The sequence below is a fragment of the Microcaecilia unicolor genome, chromosome 12 (genome assembly GCF_901765095.1).
Source record: "Microcaecilia unicolor chromosome 12, aMicUni1.1, whole genome shotgun sequence".
NCBI lineage: Eukaryota > Metazoa > Chordata > Amphibia > Gymnophiona > Siphonopidae > Microcaecilia > Microcaecilia unicolor.
Window position 1 is genome coordinate 67,813,786 of NC_044042.1, and position 17,898 is coordinate 67,831,683.

Sequence of the window (17,898 nt, forward strand, 5' to 3'; positions counted from 1 at the left end):
TTTATTTTGCTAATCATCTTATTCCATGTCTCTGGTTCTGTTCCTCTGTCTGTGCTCTGAACTCTATTTTCAGGACCTCCTCTCACTGTTTCTTTTCTCCCTTCATCTTTTCTTCGCTTCTTCCCCTATACATATCTTTCACATTAAAACTTTCTATCATTTTTCTTCCTTTTTATATCTGTCTTGTTTCTATCCCTTCCCTTCCCCTTCATCCATGGGCACCATCTCCTCTCTGCTTTGGTCTCTCCTCCCCTTCGTAGACACCCCTTCTCTGGTCTCTCCTCCCCTCCGTGGGCACCATCTCCTCCATTTCTCTTCTCTCCCTTCGTCTCTCTGGGCACCATCTCCTCCATCTCTCCCTTCCTCTTTATGGGCACCATCTCACCTCATCCCTTCCCTTTCTCTCCTCTCCATTGGCAGAATCTCATCTCCACATACAATTTCCTCCCTTTCTCCTACCGCTTCCTCCCTGGGCGCTCCAATAGCCTTTTCTCTCCAGCCACCCTGTGACTCTCTCCCAGACTCTTCCTCCCTCCTACATATATTTTTCTCTCCTGCTGCTGACCCCCTCCCTCCCTGATGCTCCTGCAGCTTGTTTTCTCCTACCCCTCTCCCACCACACACCAGCAGCCTTTTCTTTCCTACCACCCTATGTTGTGGCATTTCATTCCCCACTCCACACAGCCCTCCGAACTTGCTTTGTATACACGGCAACATTAAGCACACGCTGCTCAGCTCCTCTGTAACCATCCGACTTCTGCAGCAGGAAACAGGAAGTTTCATCAGAGGAAGCGGGACACTAGAGAGGGAGGGCTCCAATTACAGAGGAGCAGCCCATGCTTAATGCCGCCGTGTGTACAAGGCAAGTTCGGCGGGCTGGGTGGGGGAGGGATGAGATGCCAGAGTGGCAGGAGAGAAAAGGCTGCTGGTATACAGCGGCGGTGGGTGGGGGGGATAGGAGAGAACAAGCTGCAGGAGCACTACGGAGGGAGGGGGGCAGCACTAAGAAAGTAAAATATGCCAGAGGGAGGAAGAGTCTGGGAGAGGAGGAAATAGAGAAAGATAGGTAGTGGAAACAGGAGCAAGCAGCTTGATGCGATTAATGCGTTAAAATTATTAACGCGTTAATCACTTTAAAACATGTTAAGTGTACAGCCCTAATACAAAGGCATTATAATGTCCTCATTTTTGTTTTTCATTCCTTTCCTAATAATACCTAACATTCTATTTGCTTTCTTAGCTGCCACCGCACACTGAGCAGAGGGTTTCAACATATCATCAAGTAGAGGAGTGTGGTAGCCGTGTTAGTCCACTCTTAAGGTTATCAATAGAAATCAAACAAAATAAAACATGGAAAAGAAAATAAGATGATACCTTTTTTATTGGACATAACTTAATACATTTCTTGATTAGCTTTCGAAGGTTGCCCTTCTTCGTCAGATCCTCCCACCCTGTCAGACTGTCATAGTAATGCTTGAATGTTTTCACTTATATACACTGTCAGCTAGCACATTTGCTTATTTCCGATCTGACGAAGAAGGGCAACCTATTGATAACATATCATCAACAATGACACCTAGATCCCTTTCCTGGTCGGTGACTCCTAATGTAGAACCTTGCATCACGTAACTGTAGTTCGGGTTCCTCTTTCCCACATGCATCACTTTGCACTTGCTCACATTAAGCATCATCTGCCATTTGGATGCCTAGTCTCCCATCTCTAGATCATTTATAAATTATTGGAGTTACCATTGATCATCACCTTACACTTGAGAATCACGCAAAAAACACAACTAAGAAGATGTTCTACTCAATGTGGAAATTAAAAAGAGTAAGACCTTTCTTCCCAAGGACTGTCTTCCGTAACCTGGTACAATCAATGGTACTCAGCCGTCTAGACTATTGCAACGTGTACTCTATGCTGGCTGCAAAGAGCAAATAATCAAGAAACTTCAAACAGCCCAGAACACAGCAGCTAGACTCATATTCGATAAAACTAAATATGAAAGTGCAACAAAAGCTACACTGGCTACCACTCAAAGAACGCATCACGTTCAAAATATGTACCCTAGTTCACAAAGAGGCATATTTTCAAAGGTTTCTATGGAACTTTGGAAGGCTAAGTGCTTTGAAAATATGCCTCAAAGTCATTCACGGAGATGCCCCAGCCTACGTGTCAGATCTATAGACCTACCACCCAGGAACGCTACCATCCCGCACATTCCTCAATCTCCACTTCCCCAATTGCAGAGGCCTAAAGTACAAACTAACGCATGCGTCAACCTTTTCCTACTTGAGTACACAATTCTGGAACGCGCTACCGCATAACCTAAAGGCGATCTACGAATTAACTTCCGCAAAAGTCCTGGTAACAAACGCTCGCTATTTCCATCTCAGTGCAGCTCAGTAGAGAAAGCACCACGGCATGCAAATAGCAGTCAATTGGTAAGCGTGGCTGCTATGCAAGGTATACCAAAAAGATCAACAAATGTGATCTCGTACACATATATATCCAGAAATGCCTTTCGATATTTGCTTGCTATAATACTATCATGCTTTCTCATTATCATTTTACCCAAGATCCTTTGCAATACTAAATGTCTATTTTCTTATGTACTTCCACTATTCATGATGTAATGTAAGCCACATTGAGCCTGCAAAAAGGTGGGAAAATGTGGGATACAAATGCAATAAATAAATAAATATGTTAAAAAGCAGCGGTCCCAGCATAGACCCCTGGGGAACCCCACTATCTACCCTTCTTCATTTAGAATACTGACCATTTAACCCAACTTTCTGTTTTCTATCTTTTAACCAGTTTTCATTCCACAATAGAGCACTACCTCCTATCCCGTGACTCTCCAGTTTCCTATGGAGTCTTTCATGAGGTACATTGTCAAACGCCTTCTGAAAATCCAGATACACAATATCAACCGGCTTCCCTTTATCCACATGTTTGTTCACCCCTTCAAAGAAATGTAGTAGATTGGTGAGGTAAGATTTCCCTTGACTAAATCCATGTTGGCTTTGTCTCATTAATCCATGCTTTTGAATATGCTCTGTAATGTCATTCTATAGTCTGTACCATTTTGCCTGGCACCGTTCTAGTTCTAAAACCGGTACCCATATCACTTTACAGCACAACACGTCATGTAATTCAACTAATGTAATATACATCTTTCGATGTCCTTGTGATTTGCTATACATTGGGCATACTACATGCAGATTTAAGATGCGTGTAATAGAACACCTCCATTGTATATCCCAAATGTAATTGGAAGCACCGTCAACAGTTTAAGCATCAGTTTGATCTACTGTGGTGCATGGTTATTGATCAGCTGATTTTGAGTAAAAGAGGTGGGGACACTAAAACACTACTGTGGCGCAAAGAACAGCAATGGATGTATAGATTAAATACGGTGCATCCAAATGGACTGAATAGAAGCTTTGAGTGGAATGCTTATTGTTAACATTGGTGGGGGGGGGTGCTTAGAAAACACCCCTTTGAAAGGTATTGATTTTGCCTGCTGTCCGGGGATTGGCCAGTGGGTTGTCTCAGCTCTTTTAAATTCTGGACATCTATTCTCTTCTCCACATCATTTTGGATTTGATGTGACATGTAGCAGTCTTGGTGCAATAACTTTTCCTTCCTGAAGCAGCATTATTATGAGCAAAACAAGGCGCTCTTGCTGAACGATATTATGAAATGGATTATGTAAGAGAAGCTTTCCGGGTCTGCTGAAGTTTCTCCCCTGTAGTGGCGACCAGTTGTAATACAGCTCTGGGTTAAGCTGTTTGTAAAATTACCTGCACAGATGGAACAAGCATGGAATGTAATACGTCTTGAAGACATCTACAGCTAAGTTCAGGTTTGATTTTTTTCAGCTGAACAGATGTTTGAGCAGTTTTTTTCTTTAATTACTGCAGTTTGGTTAGGGTGTATTCTAAGATTTTGTTATTTTGAGGTGAACTTCCTACCTGTCCCTTATAACAATTGGAATTTTGAACTACCCGGTTTTCTCCCTGAGGTGGAGTTTTTGCAGGTGTTTCATTTTTCCTCTTTTCCATAACTAACAAGAACCAATGATATTACCTTGTTCCCTTTGAAGAGTAGTGGATTTCTTTGTGCCTTTGGTACTTTCCCAACTGGGAAGTTTGAGGTTCTGTTTGCTAAGTATTACTGCACTATTTTTAGTTTGAAATTAGTGGGATGGAGTGGGAAATTCATCACACAGCATAATAGGTTCAAACCTGCGTTTTGATTGGTAAAAAAATATATATTGCCATGTCTGAACTTTCTTATATGTTCAAGATGCAAGTATACAATACACACAAAAAAGCAACACTGGGCCTTCAAGAGAGAGATAACAGCCGTCCTTTAGTATTACAAAGACCCGACACAGGCTGTGTTTCGGCGCACAAGCGCCTGCCTCAGGGGTCTGACATAAAAACAAAGATAAAATTACAAAGATAAAATTAAAATTAAAAAAACCTTGTAAATATACATATATACAACAAAATATTGAATATTAAATCATAAAAACATGCTATAAAAAGTCAATAAAGAATAAAAATATGAACATGGAGTTACTATGGAATATAATGGAATCAAAACAAAATATTGTGTCAAAGATAAATAAAATGTACAAACATGTGCATGTTTATATAAGTCAAAAATAAATTAGTGAGGGATGGCCTTCAAGACATTAGCCAAGATGCAAGTATGTTTTATATTTACTTTGTTCAGGTTGTTTTCGTCATCCCCTAGGTTTGTTTATGGGGAGTCTGGTTTTGGTATATTACCTACTGCTTTGTCAATAGATATACTGAATGATCCAGGTACAGTACCCTATATGCTGAAGTAACTGAGTAGTTCCGTTTCCCCCTCTTCTGATAGAAGGACATATACCCACTCATTGGGAATGGTCTAGAGCAGTGTTTCCCAATTCTAGTCCTGGAGTACCCCTTGCCAATCAGGTTTTCAGGATATCCACAATGAATATGCATGAATTTGAAGTGCATACACTGCCTCCATTATGTGAAAATCTTTCATGCATATATCCTGAAAACCTAACTGGTTAAGGGTACTCCAGGACCAGACTTGGGAAACACTGGTCTAGAGAGACTCAAAGAAAATTAGCAGGCAAGACCTAATTTCCCTTTTATTAATGCACCCTTATAAGCCTCTAAAGTATAAGCTTCAGGATATTTCTTCCAACGTGTCTCTATTCTACATAAATTCTTCTCCCGTCTTAAAAGTTGCTCTGTATATCTACAATTCCAGTTTTTTTCAAAGGAGCAACTTGGTCTAAAACTGTTGCTAAAGTATTGTTCTACAGAAATGAACAACAGTGGATCCAATAAAAGTCCTCTCACAGTTGGCGTCTTTCTAAACAAGGTCTTTATTCAAATCAATAAATCAACCCGACACGTGACGTGTTTCGGCCGAGAAGGCCTGCGTCAGGGGTCTATTAATCCTTTATGTAAAATACCTTGGGAATCAGATGACTCTCAGTAAACAAATTGTTAACAGAGATATTGTCCTGTGACCCCCTAGCCTTCACCAGGCTTGGCTGATTTCTGATTTAGAGAACATGAATCTAAAGACCTTGTTTAGAAAGACGCCAACTGTGAGAGGATTTTTATTGGATCCACTGTTGTTCGTTTGTCTTTGGTTCTCCTGTGGAGAGATCACCTTCTGAAAGTATTGTTCTATACATCATCACCTTCAACAACAGTTAAAGATTCAGAATTCAGGGGCAGATGCACTAAAGCTAAATGAGCCTTTAATGACTCTCCAACGAGGAAAATTTGATCCGTTGCATGCATCAAAGGGCTTTTACCGAGGAAGCCAGCAGCTAACGAAAACGGAATGGAGATGAGCAATTAGTGTGAAAACCCCATTGAAACGACATGCACTAACCTTTTCCGATTGCCTTTACGCAGGAAAAAGGCAGGAAATCTAACGAGAGGTCTGGACCACTCGTTAGGACAGCTCTGTGCCAGGAAAAATCATTAAGTGAAAAAATAAACTTTGAGCCAATCCCAGCGCATTAGCAGAGCTAAAAGCGCTGTGATTGGTCCAAAGGACGTCAGAAAACACATAAATAAATAAAAATAAAAAAAGGATCGGGAGGGGGCAAGGGCGCTCATCAGGAGCGTCCTGTATGGACGGCCTTGCCCCCCCCCCCCCGCTGCTCCCCACTTTCCGCCGCTCCCCCCACCCCGAAAAAGCAAAATTCAAGCAGCCCCTGCCCCCCTCCCTTCCTCACTACTCTCTCACCTCAGCTCCGCCTCCCGACATCCTCCGTCCTGTGCCCCGCCCCCTTTTGGGGTTGTCGCCGCCGCCATTCCCCTCCTCCATCGGGCCCCCCTCCCTCTTACCGGGCCCGTGCAGCGCCTCTCTCCTCTGTCCGAAGGCGCTGCAAGGGCTAGAAGAAAGCTGATGCCTGCCTTCGCCCAGCTTCGATGGCGCGTCTTTCTCCTGCTGGGCCCGCCCCTGTCTGACGTCAGTAACCTACGTAGGTTACCGACGTCAGACAGGGGCGGGCCCAGCAGGAGAAAGACGCACCATCGAAGCTGGGCGAAGGCAGGCATCAGCTTTCTTCTTGCCCGTGCAGCGCCTTCGGACAGAGGAGAGAGGCGCTGCACGGGCCCGGTAAGAGGGAGGGGGGCCCGATGGAGGAGGGGAATGGCGGCGACGACCCCAAAAGGGGGCGGGGCACAGGACGGAGGATGTCGGGAGGCGGAGCTGAGGTGAGAGAGTAGTGAGGAAGGGAGGGGGGCAGGGGCTGCTTGAATTTTGCTTTTTCGGGGTGGGGGGAGCGGCGGAAAGTGGGGAGCAGCGGGGGGGGGGGGGGCAAGGCCGTCCGTACAGGACGCTCCTGATGAGCGCCCTTGCCCCCTCCCGACCCTTTTTTTTAATTTTTGTTTTGATTTGGGAGCCATGTGCTTGTGATTTGACTGTGTTTTGACTGTTTGTGGCATGCGCAGAGCAGCTAACATAACGCTTGGCTGCTCTGCGCATGATTTGGGGGCCGATTAACGATGTGTATTGTGATTCTTTGATACATTGTACGTTTCAATACCGATCTCAGCATGTGTGACTTTTTTTTTTGGTGCATTTTTCGTTATTTTAAAATCGTTAGGGACTTTAACGATTTAGATTTTTTTACGTTTGGTTGCTGCATCTGCCCCTCAGTGTAGAAGCCATCCACTCTTTTTTAAAACCTTAAACCTCATAGATATTCTGTCTCAATGCATTACTTTTCCTCCCACTCCTCATGGATAAATCAATAAACATCTAAAACGTAATTATGAAGTGATCAGACCATGGTACCTTGTCATGTGCATTCTGTAAATATTTTCCATTAAAATACTCTCCAAGAAAAATCAAGTCCAGTTTATGATTAGAGGCTGACTGAAACCGGCAGTTTTGGTTTCAGTCAAAACCGAATCCATGGCTCGGTTTCGGCCAGAAACAGAACTGAAACTGTGGTCCCGCTGCCACTGCTGCAGGCCAGTCTCCCTGGGCCTACGTTGTAAAGGCCCTGGTGGTCTAGTGGTGTCTTTAGGACAGGAGCATCCCAAGTTACTCCTGCCCTGTTCGCTGTGCTGAAAAAATTCACGCTGCCATTTTTTCAGTGCAGTGGAAAGGGGCCGGAGCAATTCAGGATGCTCCTGCCCTGAAGACGCCACTAGACCACCAGGGCCTTTACATGGGCCTACGGGAGGGGAGAGGGTGGTGAGTGGCCGGGGGGGAGGAAGCTGGCTTTTGGCAGCAGGGGTGGAGCTATAGCTTCAGGTTTCCGCTTAAAATGCACTGGCATGGTTTCAGTGCCAGAACCAAAACCAAAATTCAGTAAGCCTCTGTATATGACCACCAAGTATGTATTGGACCAGATACCATTTGAAACTTTCCTCAATTTCAAATGCTAAGTAAACCCCAATCCTCCTCCCCACTTAGATGAATGTGTCAGTGACAATGCAATGTAAGAAGTGGGGCATAGCACATCTACACAAGAACCAACAATTAACAAGATTCACTTTTTATATGATAATTAATGCAAGATCAGTAGATAAATATAAGCTTTATCTCTTTTATTTGCAAAGTTTTAATATCCTTACCATTTTGTAGTATTATTCATAGATGGTAAGAAACATAAAAATAAAAGTTCCCCCCTCTCTGTTTTAATCATAAGCTAGATAAAATCACAATAACACCCATGCCCCACTATTACAGGAATAACTTGTTTTTCTGTATTATCTCCAAAGTACTTTACAGCACAATAACTACAAACCAACATTTTCAAAGCACTTAGCCTTCCAAAGTTCCATAGAAACCTATGGAACTTTGGAAGGCTAAGTTCTTTGAAAATATGCCTAAGTCTACCTGGAGTCCATCAAGTCTGCACCAAGGAGGGCACATAGGATCTCCTTAATTGTACTCCTTTATTGACGCAAAAAAGTCTGCACTTGCTTCTAACACAGTACATCTGTGTGGTAACTGTAGGGGATATGTTGGATAGGTTACTAACAGTTACCAGTGGAATGGAACAGGTGGATGTGAAGCGTCTGTTCACGCTTTCCAAAAATACTAGGACTAGGGGGCATGCGATGAAACTACAGTGTAGTAAATTTAAAACAAATCGGAGAAAATTTTTCTTCACCCAACGCATAATTAAACTCTGGAATTCATTGCCGCAGAACGTGGTGAAGGCGGTTAGCTTGGCAGAGTTTAAAAGGGGGTTAGACGGTTTCCTAAAGGACAAGTCCATAAACCGCTACTAAATGGACTTGGGAAAAATCCACAATTCCAGGAATAACATGTATAGAATGTTTGTACGTTTGGGAAGCTTGCCAGGTGCCCTTGGCCTGGATTGGCCACTGTCGTGGATAGGATGCTGGGCTCGATGGACCCTTGGTCTTTTCCCAGTGTGGCATTACTTATGTACTTTTATTCATTTATTGGGATTTATTAAGTGCCTTTATGAACAGATTCACCCAAGGCAGGTTTAACATAAAACCTACAATTTTGTTAACATCATAACCATAGTATAGCAACCAAAAATAAATGAGGTAAACTTGGAAATAAGACAGCATGGAAGAATATTCAAATAACATAGATATAGTACAGTGTCAGCATAATACCAATGAAACACCTAATAAGCACACATTTAGAATATTCAAATAACATAGATATGATGTTATCGTTTTTCTATCAAGCCGAGGGGACAAGTGCAGATATATAGATGGGGCCAAGAGTCAATTGGGATAAATAGATGGGTAGCTAAACTCAAGGCAACATCTTTGTACAGTTAAACAAGATATGAGAAACTGGTCTAAGTTACAGGGTGTGCAGCAAGCTAGTCCAGGTGTGGAGTGAGTGTATAATCAGTCATCACTTGTATTAACGGCTTGTGAGAAGAGCCAGGCTTTCACCTGCTTCCTGAAGTAGGGTTAGTCTCCAGTTAGATGTAGCCCCTCTGGGAGTAACATATGGTAAGTGCAGAGGCTGTGTGAGGTAAATGTTAGGGGCCTGTCCAGCATATCCAGTTACTGCAAAAAAAAAGTTTCTTACCATATGTTAAATTCAAGAGGAAGAGTTAATTAACATCTGCTGTCACTTGTACACTTACTCCACTAAGTATAATGTATAGACCATGCCAAATCTCTGCTAGTAACCCGCTTAATCCCTGCTCCATTCTGCACTAAATCCTGTGCCACTGCTTAGTGCACTTTAATAAATGTGCCTCTTTGCTGTTTAACCCTTATTTACAACTACATTGTGTGTATAAAAATAACGTTTAAAAAAAAAAGGAGCATTGTAGCACACGTGCGCTGTAAAGTTCAACACCACCTGAGAAGCAGTAACACTCATCCTTCATTAATTGTCAATTGTATTTTAAAGTTGAAATTAAACATTTTTAAGCTTTTTGCATTAGAATCCTAAACACCCATGAATAAGTCATCTTCAAAACACATCACAAGTTACTTCTGTCAGATGCTGATTGGCCTGGCCAGTGTATGATACTTTCTAAAGAATATAGCGTATTCTTGAGGCTAGATTTAAGATTACAGCACCGATAGGCAGAGAACCCAGTTTTTGAGCACCTTCAGAATTTGGCACACTTTGCACATGTCTATAATGCCTATAACTAAATCTAGTCATGATCAATCTGGTACATGATGCCAGTCCTCAAAGCAATGAGGTGGTTGTGCTTGGGTATCCATTATTTCTCATTGTAACACAGCTGGGAGTGCCTAGGTAGTTCCTTCACTCTGGTATAGTTCACCATGAGATTTGAGTTAGCAGGTTTTTCATTGATGGACATCAACTTGTAACTAACTAGCACATCTGCCTTTATTGGAGACCATCCAATTTACAATATCTCCTACCCCACACAGGTACGAAGGGTTTCTGGTGTTTCCCAGGCTCCAGCCCAGTCTGTGATCGCAGCCAAACATCCATTCCAAGTGGATCTGTCAGCAAATAAACTCTACCCATGGTGTGCTTGTGGCTACAGCAAGAAGCAGGTACAAAGAACATTTCATACTTGAAAAATAATTGTATATAGGTTCCAAGTTGTCTGAACATATACCTGTCTGACTCTGGGTTTCTAAAATGGTATTTTAAACAGTATCCATGCCACATGCAAACTTTTAACCTTTGCAACTTCTCATTTTAGTTTCTTTCTAATTAATGCCCTCATTTTATCATAGTGTCTCTTTTTAAAGTTTAATTCAACAGCAGTAGTTTATCCTTAATGGCCTCCCTCCAGTGAGATGTTAGATTTGATTGCTGTCTTTATTTTGTTAAGTTATGATCTCTGTTTTCAGGTGGCTCCACTACTGTTACTCGCAGGGCCAGTACAAGGGTATTTAGGCACCCTAGGCAAGCCTTCAGTCTCGCCTCCCTCCCCAAACATCATGCTTTTAAATATTAAACTTTGCATTTGTGTGTGCACAAGTGTGTATCACATGCACACACACAAATAATGAGGATATCTTCCAAAAATCATTTATCCAGATAAATGGTCAATTTGAAAATTGCCCATCATTTCTGTAAGTCAAAGTATGCATTGATGGTTCTTTGAGTTGGTGTCTCCAAGCAGCACATGTATGTGCTCACATATGGGTGACATCTGATAGAGACTGGTGTGGACATGCTCCCTAGTGTTCAATTACCAGAAGCTTTTGAGAGCAGCTATCATGCATGCACATACCTTCCCACCTGTGACTATTGTGTGGGACTAAGGCCGTCATCTTCTTTTCCATGGAGCTGTGAGGATGCAGTTTTCAGTTTTTCATACAGCCCTCTTTTTCTGGCAGCCTGTTTCACTGTGGTTTGCATTTTTTCTTAGTGTAAGTTGGCGTAGGATCTTTCCATCTCCTTAGATTTTTAGTTTGTGAATAGTAAGGTTCCTTAATTTTTCCATGACTCACTTGGCCCTTTTAGGCCTGAGCACTGTGGTGGGGTAGATTCTCTCTCCCTTTTTTTCTGCCATTATTGAATTGTTTGATTTCACTACAGCTGTTTTTCTATCCATGGAGCGCATACCTCCCCCCCCCCCCCCCCCGGAGCGCATACCTGCGGCGAGGGACGGGCGGGAGGGCCGAACCGCCCCAACTGCACGTTGCTGGGGTGTGTCTGCTCCACGCTGGTTCACTGCTCTCTCTGTCCCGGAACAGGAAGTAACCTGTTCCGGGGCAGAGAGGGCAGTGCACCAGCGCGGAGCCGACACCCCCCAGCGGCGTGCACCTGGGGCGGACCGCCCCCCCCGCCCCCCCTTCCTACGCCACTGCCTGATCATAAAGCTTCTCTATGCAAACTCTGTTCACAGATGAAGAAGAGTTCCATCAAGAGTCAAGAATGACTGTGCATAAGTATTTTTGGCGCTTAGAAGTCCAGTCCATCAACTTTGGCATTGGAGGCATCAGGTCCCCTGGCTTCCAGAGCTGCATCGGACACTGTGGATCCATTGGCATCAAGGAGGTCTCCCCTTGCCTCAATGTTGACCATGGGTAGCACCTGTTGGGACCAAGCATCCTCTGATCCCATGTTGGGGACACATAAGAATTCAACGCCGTCATCTTCGCCAGGACTGGGTGACACATGTTGAGCAGAGGCGAAGAGACATCGGCATTGGTCCTTTTGAAAACACGGTGCCAGAAGTTCCAGAACACCAGTTTCACTGGTACCCAAGAAGCGTTGAAGCCAAGAGAGCTACTTCCCCTCTTTGGCATGTGCCAGCCTCCCCTGAGCTGGGACCAGGCCTCCAATTTAGCCCCAGTATCTTCTCAGGCTGGCCCAGCCTTTACCTATGCCTGCCCTCAACAGTTACAGTTAGAACTGGAGCATTATCCCAGCTCAGCGAGATGCTGAGGCATCAAGAGCATTGGTGTTGACTTTGGTGCCAGTCCAGCTCATACTGGAGCCTATGTCCTGCTTGTTGGCCAAGTATTGACACCATTGCTCTAAAGTGTTCTAGAGCAGGTGCAGGTCGAAATGGTGCCTCTTTTCAGCCCCTTGGGGCGGAAGCTTTCTTGGGACCCAGTAGGCAGCACATTCCTCAGCACTCCCACCCAGAGTCTGGATATGTGTCGTGTTCTCGAGGACCTTGGCATTCTGTTAGGCTTCTTCCCCGGGAACCCTGGGTACATGAGTCCTTGGACCACGGCCGAGGAGCGGCAGTGGCAGGCAAGATCACCTTCAGAGCAGAGCAGAGAAGAGACAAGGCTGGACTGGAACCCCGGACTGGAGTCCTGCACTGGAACACTCGGGACTGGAACGCACCGGACCGGAACACACTGGAGTAGGCTTTACCTATGCTTAGCTGCCTTTCCCCGAGGGTTGAGCCCTCAGGTTCAAGCAGCTGGTAGGGTTTACAGGAAAACCAGAACTGGAACCAGCAACAGGAACAACCAGAGTCAGGATCCAGCAGTGCTCCCAGGTACCTAGGCTAACGTGAGACAGGCAGGCAGGGAATGTCCGGGTTCAGGCAATAGTCCGAGACAGGTGGCTGGCAGAGAAGATCTGAGTACAGGCAATAGGCAGAGACAGGTGGCTGGCAGAGAAGATCTGAGTATAGGCAAAAGGCAGAGACAGGCGTGGTCAGGTTCAAAGCAGGAGTCTCTGGGCAGGCGGCTAGCAGAGCAGTAGATAGGTACGGGCAAGGGTCAGAACCAATAGCAAGACTAGGGCTGGAGCTCCAGTAACAAGGAGAACTGGCAAAGGACAAGACTAGGGCTGAAACTCCAGAAACCAAGGAAACCCCACCAGGGAAAACCAGAGGCTAAACTCAGGAGACCTAGAAGCTGTACACAAGCTAACAAGCAGAGCAGTGCCCAAGCTAACTAGGCAAACACTAGGAACTCACACAGAGCAAACACAGAAGAACTAGTAAAGCTGTACACAGGCTACCAAGCAAGGCCATGCCCAAGCTAACTAGTCAAACACTAGGCAATCACACAGAACTGGACAATGTAGCAGTGCACAGAGCACTCTAGCATACCAGGGACCTTATACGATGCAAAGGCCAAGACTGCAGTCTCTAAGTGCTTAATAAAGCCCTTCCACACCAGAGGCACAGCTGCAGCAATCTCCAGAAACTACGGAGGCTGATTAGGCACAAGCCACAAAGCAAGCAGAAAGCACAGTAAAACACAGAGGCTTCCCACACCCAGGTGTAGTGTAGTGAAGCAATTAGAGTCCTGCTGGCAGCAGCCAGCACACACAGAGAGAGAGGGAGAGCTAACCCAGGCAACACCCACAGGTGCAGTATAGTGAGGCAATTAGTGTCATGCTGCTGGATGCAGCCAGCACAGAGAGCCAGAGCTAGCTCAGAAAGGACAGACAGAAGAAGCAGGAGCCAGCTAGAAAGCTGACCCCCAGAAACAAGGTAGGTCTGAGAGTGGTCACGGCCAGAGACGTGACAATGTGTCTCCAGTGGTCCAGCGTAGGGACAGATTCAGACATCCGGGGAGGATTACTATCCTGAGTCTGATTCAGACTGCTCATGGGAGCCAGAGCTAGAGGAGAGGTCCGTTGGTCTCCCTTCAAACCTATTCTACCACACAAAAGGAGAAAGCCTCCACCTGAGGAACTCTCCTTCACCATGTTTTTGGGGAAGATGGCTCAGTCCATCCCATTTAAATTGGAATTCAAGGATGAGCCCAGGGCCAAGATGTTGATTATGAAGCTCTCCAAGGAGGCTGTGACAGTGCCAGTACATGGTATCCTTCGGGCTGTGCAGAGGAAGCTTTGGGAGACTCCCCTGTCTGTGCAACCCATTCATAAGAAGGCTGACTCTATGTATAGAGTCCAGAAGGCTCTCAGATTCATGAAGCAACAACTTCCTCACTATTCCATGTTGGTCAAATCTGCTCTCAAGAGAGCCAAAAGTTCCAAGTCTCATGCCTTGGTGCCCCCAGGGAGGGATGCTCAGACTTTGGAATATTTGGGGAGACAGGTTTTCCAGAATGCTATGCTCATGTCCGACACACATTCTTTCCAGCTCTTCATGAGCATGCACTTGTGGATCCTAGTGTGCAGTTTGGTGGAGTTCACAGATACTCTGCCCTCAGAGTAAGCTGTTGAACTTCACCAGCTAGTAGCCAAGCGAGTGAAGTGCAGAAAGCACATAGCCAGGACAACCTATGACGCTTTTGCTATATGGCATCCAGAGCCTCAGCTATAGGTATTGGTATTTGCAGACTCCCCTGGCTGCATGTCTCTGACCTCAAACTGGTGGTTCAGGAGAAGCTGGTGGACAAGGTAGAGTAAGTCACTAAACTCATCAAGAAAAGACTGTTACCATCAAGTCGCTGTCTCAGTCCGCTCCTTCTGCGGCCTCCACATCCTAGAGTCCTCAGGTGGAAGTTAGAGGATGTCCTATTACTCTCAAAGGAATAGGTACCCTTCACCTTCCTGCTCGCCCCTGAGCAGTACCAGGGCTTGTTTCCATCCATAGCAGCAACAGAAATCCCAACCAGCTCCTCAGTCAAAGCAAGGGACGAGCTTTAGATTGGCTCCAAGAGAGCTTAGTTACAATACAGCACCTGCACCAGATGACCTACTGGTAAGAGGGAAGCTAAATTTTTTTCCAACAAATATAAACCTATTAAAAATCAAAACACAATATCAAAATTGTGAACATGATGTACTCCGAACTCAAATGTGACTTTTATATAAACCTAAACAATCACACTTGCTAGTCAGTGACATTTATCATTGCACATCATAAGTTCTTCTCTCAAATTATCAATTATAATGTCCACGCAATCACTGAAAGTCAATCTTCACATTCTGTGAACCATATCAAAAATTGGGAAGACTTATCTGTTGAATCGCTGTTAAATCACTGTTCCATAGTTTCACACTCTACAGTATATTCCTATTGATAGATGCAGGACTGCATTCACCATAAAATCAATGCACTAGTTCCCAACTCGGATCCAAGTTTCACCACAACATGGTAACTTTTCAGGGGATAACTAAAAAAAACAAAACATTTTTTTTCAAATCAATAACAAATTCAATATATTCATTCTAAAAAACAACTTATGATTTACAGACTATTGCGCACTCTAACTCTTCAAGATGGTGCCCGGAGAAGGAAGACACCAAATTTCCTTTTTAACCAGATCAAGCACTACTACACATGTTCAATCCGTTGCTTACAGCAAAAAAACATTCATTCCATTGCGTCAGCAGCAGATGAATCCAGAAACCAGTGGGTTGTATACGTTTACAAGCAGGTGGAGATAGAGAACTAAATTGCTGAGAGCTATACCATAGTACCAGTCCTAAAGCCAATTAGTATATCTCTATCTCCAGCAGGTGATGGACGGATCTGTCCCAGCTCCTGAGTTTCTGGATTTTAGAGTCTCCTGGGCGGTTTGCCAGTTGAGACCGGGGAGTGTGTGTGGTCTGAGACCCTCTTTGGAGGCATACTGGTGTTCTGTCCCTGTCTGGCCCTGTGAATGCTGTATCTCCCAGTGCTTGACTGCTCAAACTTCCTCACAAAAAAAAAAAAAAGAAGAGAGCAGTGCTTCTCAGCATAACTATTCAGCACGGGAATTAATTTTGAGAAGGAGATCAGAATACTGCACTGGGCTGTGAGTACGTTTCCCTTTCCTGTGTCCGTTTGGAGTAAGTTAATCTCTCTTCTCAGTCTTATTTTGGGGGATGGCGGCAGAGGCCGTTAAGCGCTGCTCCCGATGTGGGAAGCGCCGGGCGGGGAGGTGTAGCCCAGACTGTACTGTGAATAAGGTGGCCAATTCGGGCGCTTCGCTGTCTGGTGTGTTGGATTCCCGCGAGAACGCAAGCACCATTTTGATTTTGCTGGCGGGTCCTTATGCGGGTTCGCCGCCATTCTCCACTACTTCCTCGAGTTTAAGCAGAGATTTAGCAGGGAAGGACAGTGGTGAGACTTCTCTAGCAGAGATATCGTCGCAGAGCGGGTCAGCAGTGATTGGAAATGAGGGGGTGCCTTTTTCCCCTGAATTCGTCCTGCTCCTGCATCAGGCTTATCTTTTAAAGCGTGCTCCGCCCTCCCCTGTTTTTTCTGGTGCGCAGGAGGCTGAGCCGGCGCCAGGTGAAGCTACTGGATCTCTCTTTCCAGTTGCAGGGCTGCAGTCTAAACGCATGTGTCTGGATTTAGAGTCTGAGCATGACTGTAGCACCCAGATCCCTTATTCCTTCGCTTCGTGGGGGTTCAGGGGAGTCTTTGCGGTCCCTGGCTAAGCAGGCTGTTGCGTATCTTTCATAGGGAGGAGCTGTCTTCTCTTATTTTGTCGACCTTGGAGGTTTTAAACATTGCAGATCCTGAAGTGCAGGGGGCAGCGTCTTTGAACATTCGCATTGCGAGTACAAGAAGGCCCGCCAGGGCATTTCCAGTACACAAGTCTATTCTGGAGATGATCACAGATCAGTGGTCTGATCCTAAGGCTCCTTTCAAGGTGTCTAGGGCCATGGCTCGTTTGTACCCGGTCCAGAGTAGTGTGGCGGATAATTTGGATCTTCCACGAGTAGATCTTTTGGTGACTGCTGTCACCAAGAAGACCACCCTTCCGGTAGAGGGGGGGTGGCGTTAAAGGACATACAGGACAGGCATCTGGAAGCATCCCTGAAGTGGGCTTTTGAGGTCTGAAATGTCTATATGCGAATGTCAGAAGCCTAAGAAATAAAATGGGAGAGTTAGAATATATAGTACTAAATGAAAAAAATAGATATAGTATGCATTTCTGAGACCTGGTGGAAGGAGGATAACCAGTGGGACACTGTCATACCAGGATACAAATTATATCGCAGTGATTGGGTTCCCGAGCCTGTACGTCTAGCCCCGTCTTTGACCATTTTCAAATCCAGGCTAAAAGCCCACCTGTTTAACGCTGCTTTTAACTCCTAACCACTACTCACTTGCCCTGTCCCCTTTTATCCCCACCTCTATAATTCCCTTACCTTTTAGCTGTTCTGTCTATTTGCCTGTCCTATTTAGATTGTGAGATTTTTGAGCAGAGACTGTCTTTTCATGTATGGTGTACAGCGCTGTGTATGCCTTGTAGCGCTATAGAAGTAGTAGTAGTGGTGGCCTTAGCACTCAAAGCTTCGGTGTATAGTTCTTACGCAGCCCGAGCTTCTCTGGATTGGCTCCAGCAGTCTTCAGATCAAGAACAGGAACTGGGAGTTATCCCCGTAGCCTTTGTGCCAAAGATGGAGGCTGTGCTTGCTTACCTCGCGGATGCCTTGTATGATCTTGTTCGATCTTCGGCAAAACTTATGGCATTAGCTGTTACGTCTCGACGACTACTGTGGCTTCGTCATTGGGCTGCGGATATGGCCTTTCGGGGAAAACTGTTGTTTGGAGAGGATTTGGAAAAGATTGTTAAAGATTT

The 17,898-nt window shown here is 45.0% G+C and overlaps 1 protein-coding gene across 1 annotated transcript in view; it reads left to right on the forward strand.

Annotated features, from left to right (window-relative positions):
• The window catches only part of CISD3 (CDGSH iron sulfur domain 3), a 40,841-nt gene that overhangs the window by 13,023 nt on the left and 9,920 nt on the right, over positions 1 to 17,898 (forward strand). Inside the window, exon 2 of the mRNA XM_030221209.1 lies at positions 10,408 to 10,536. Coding sequence (XP_030077069.1) covers positions 10,408 to 10,536 — 129 coding nt within the window. The remainder of the gene's footprint in view (positions 1 to 10,407; positions 10,537 to 17,898) is intronic.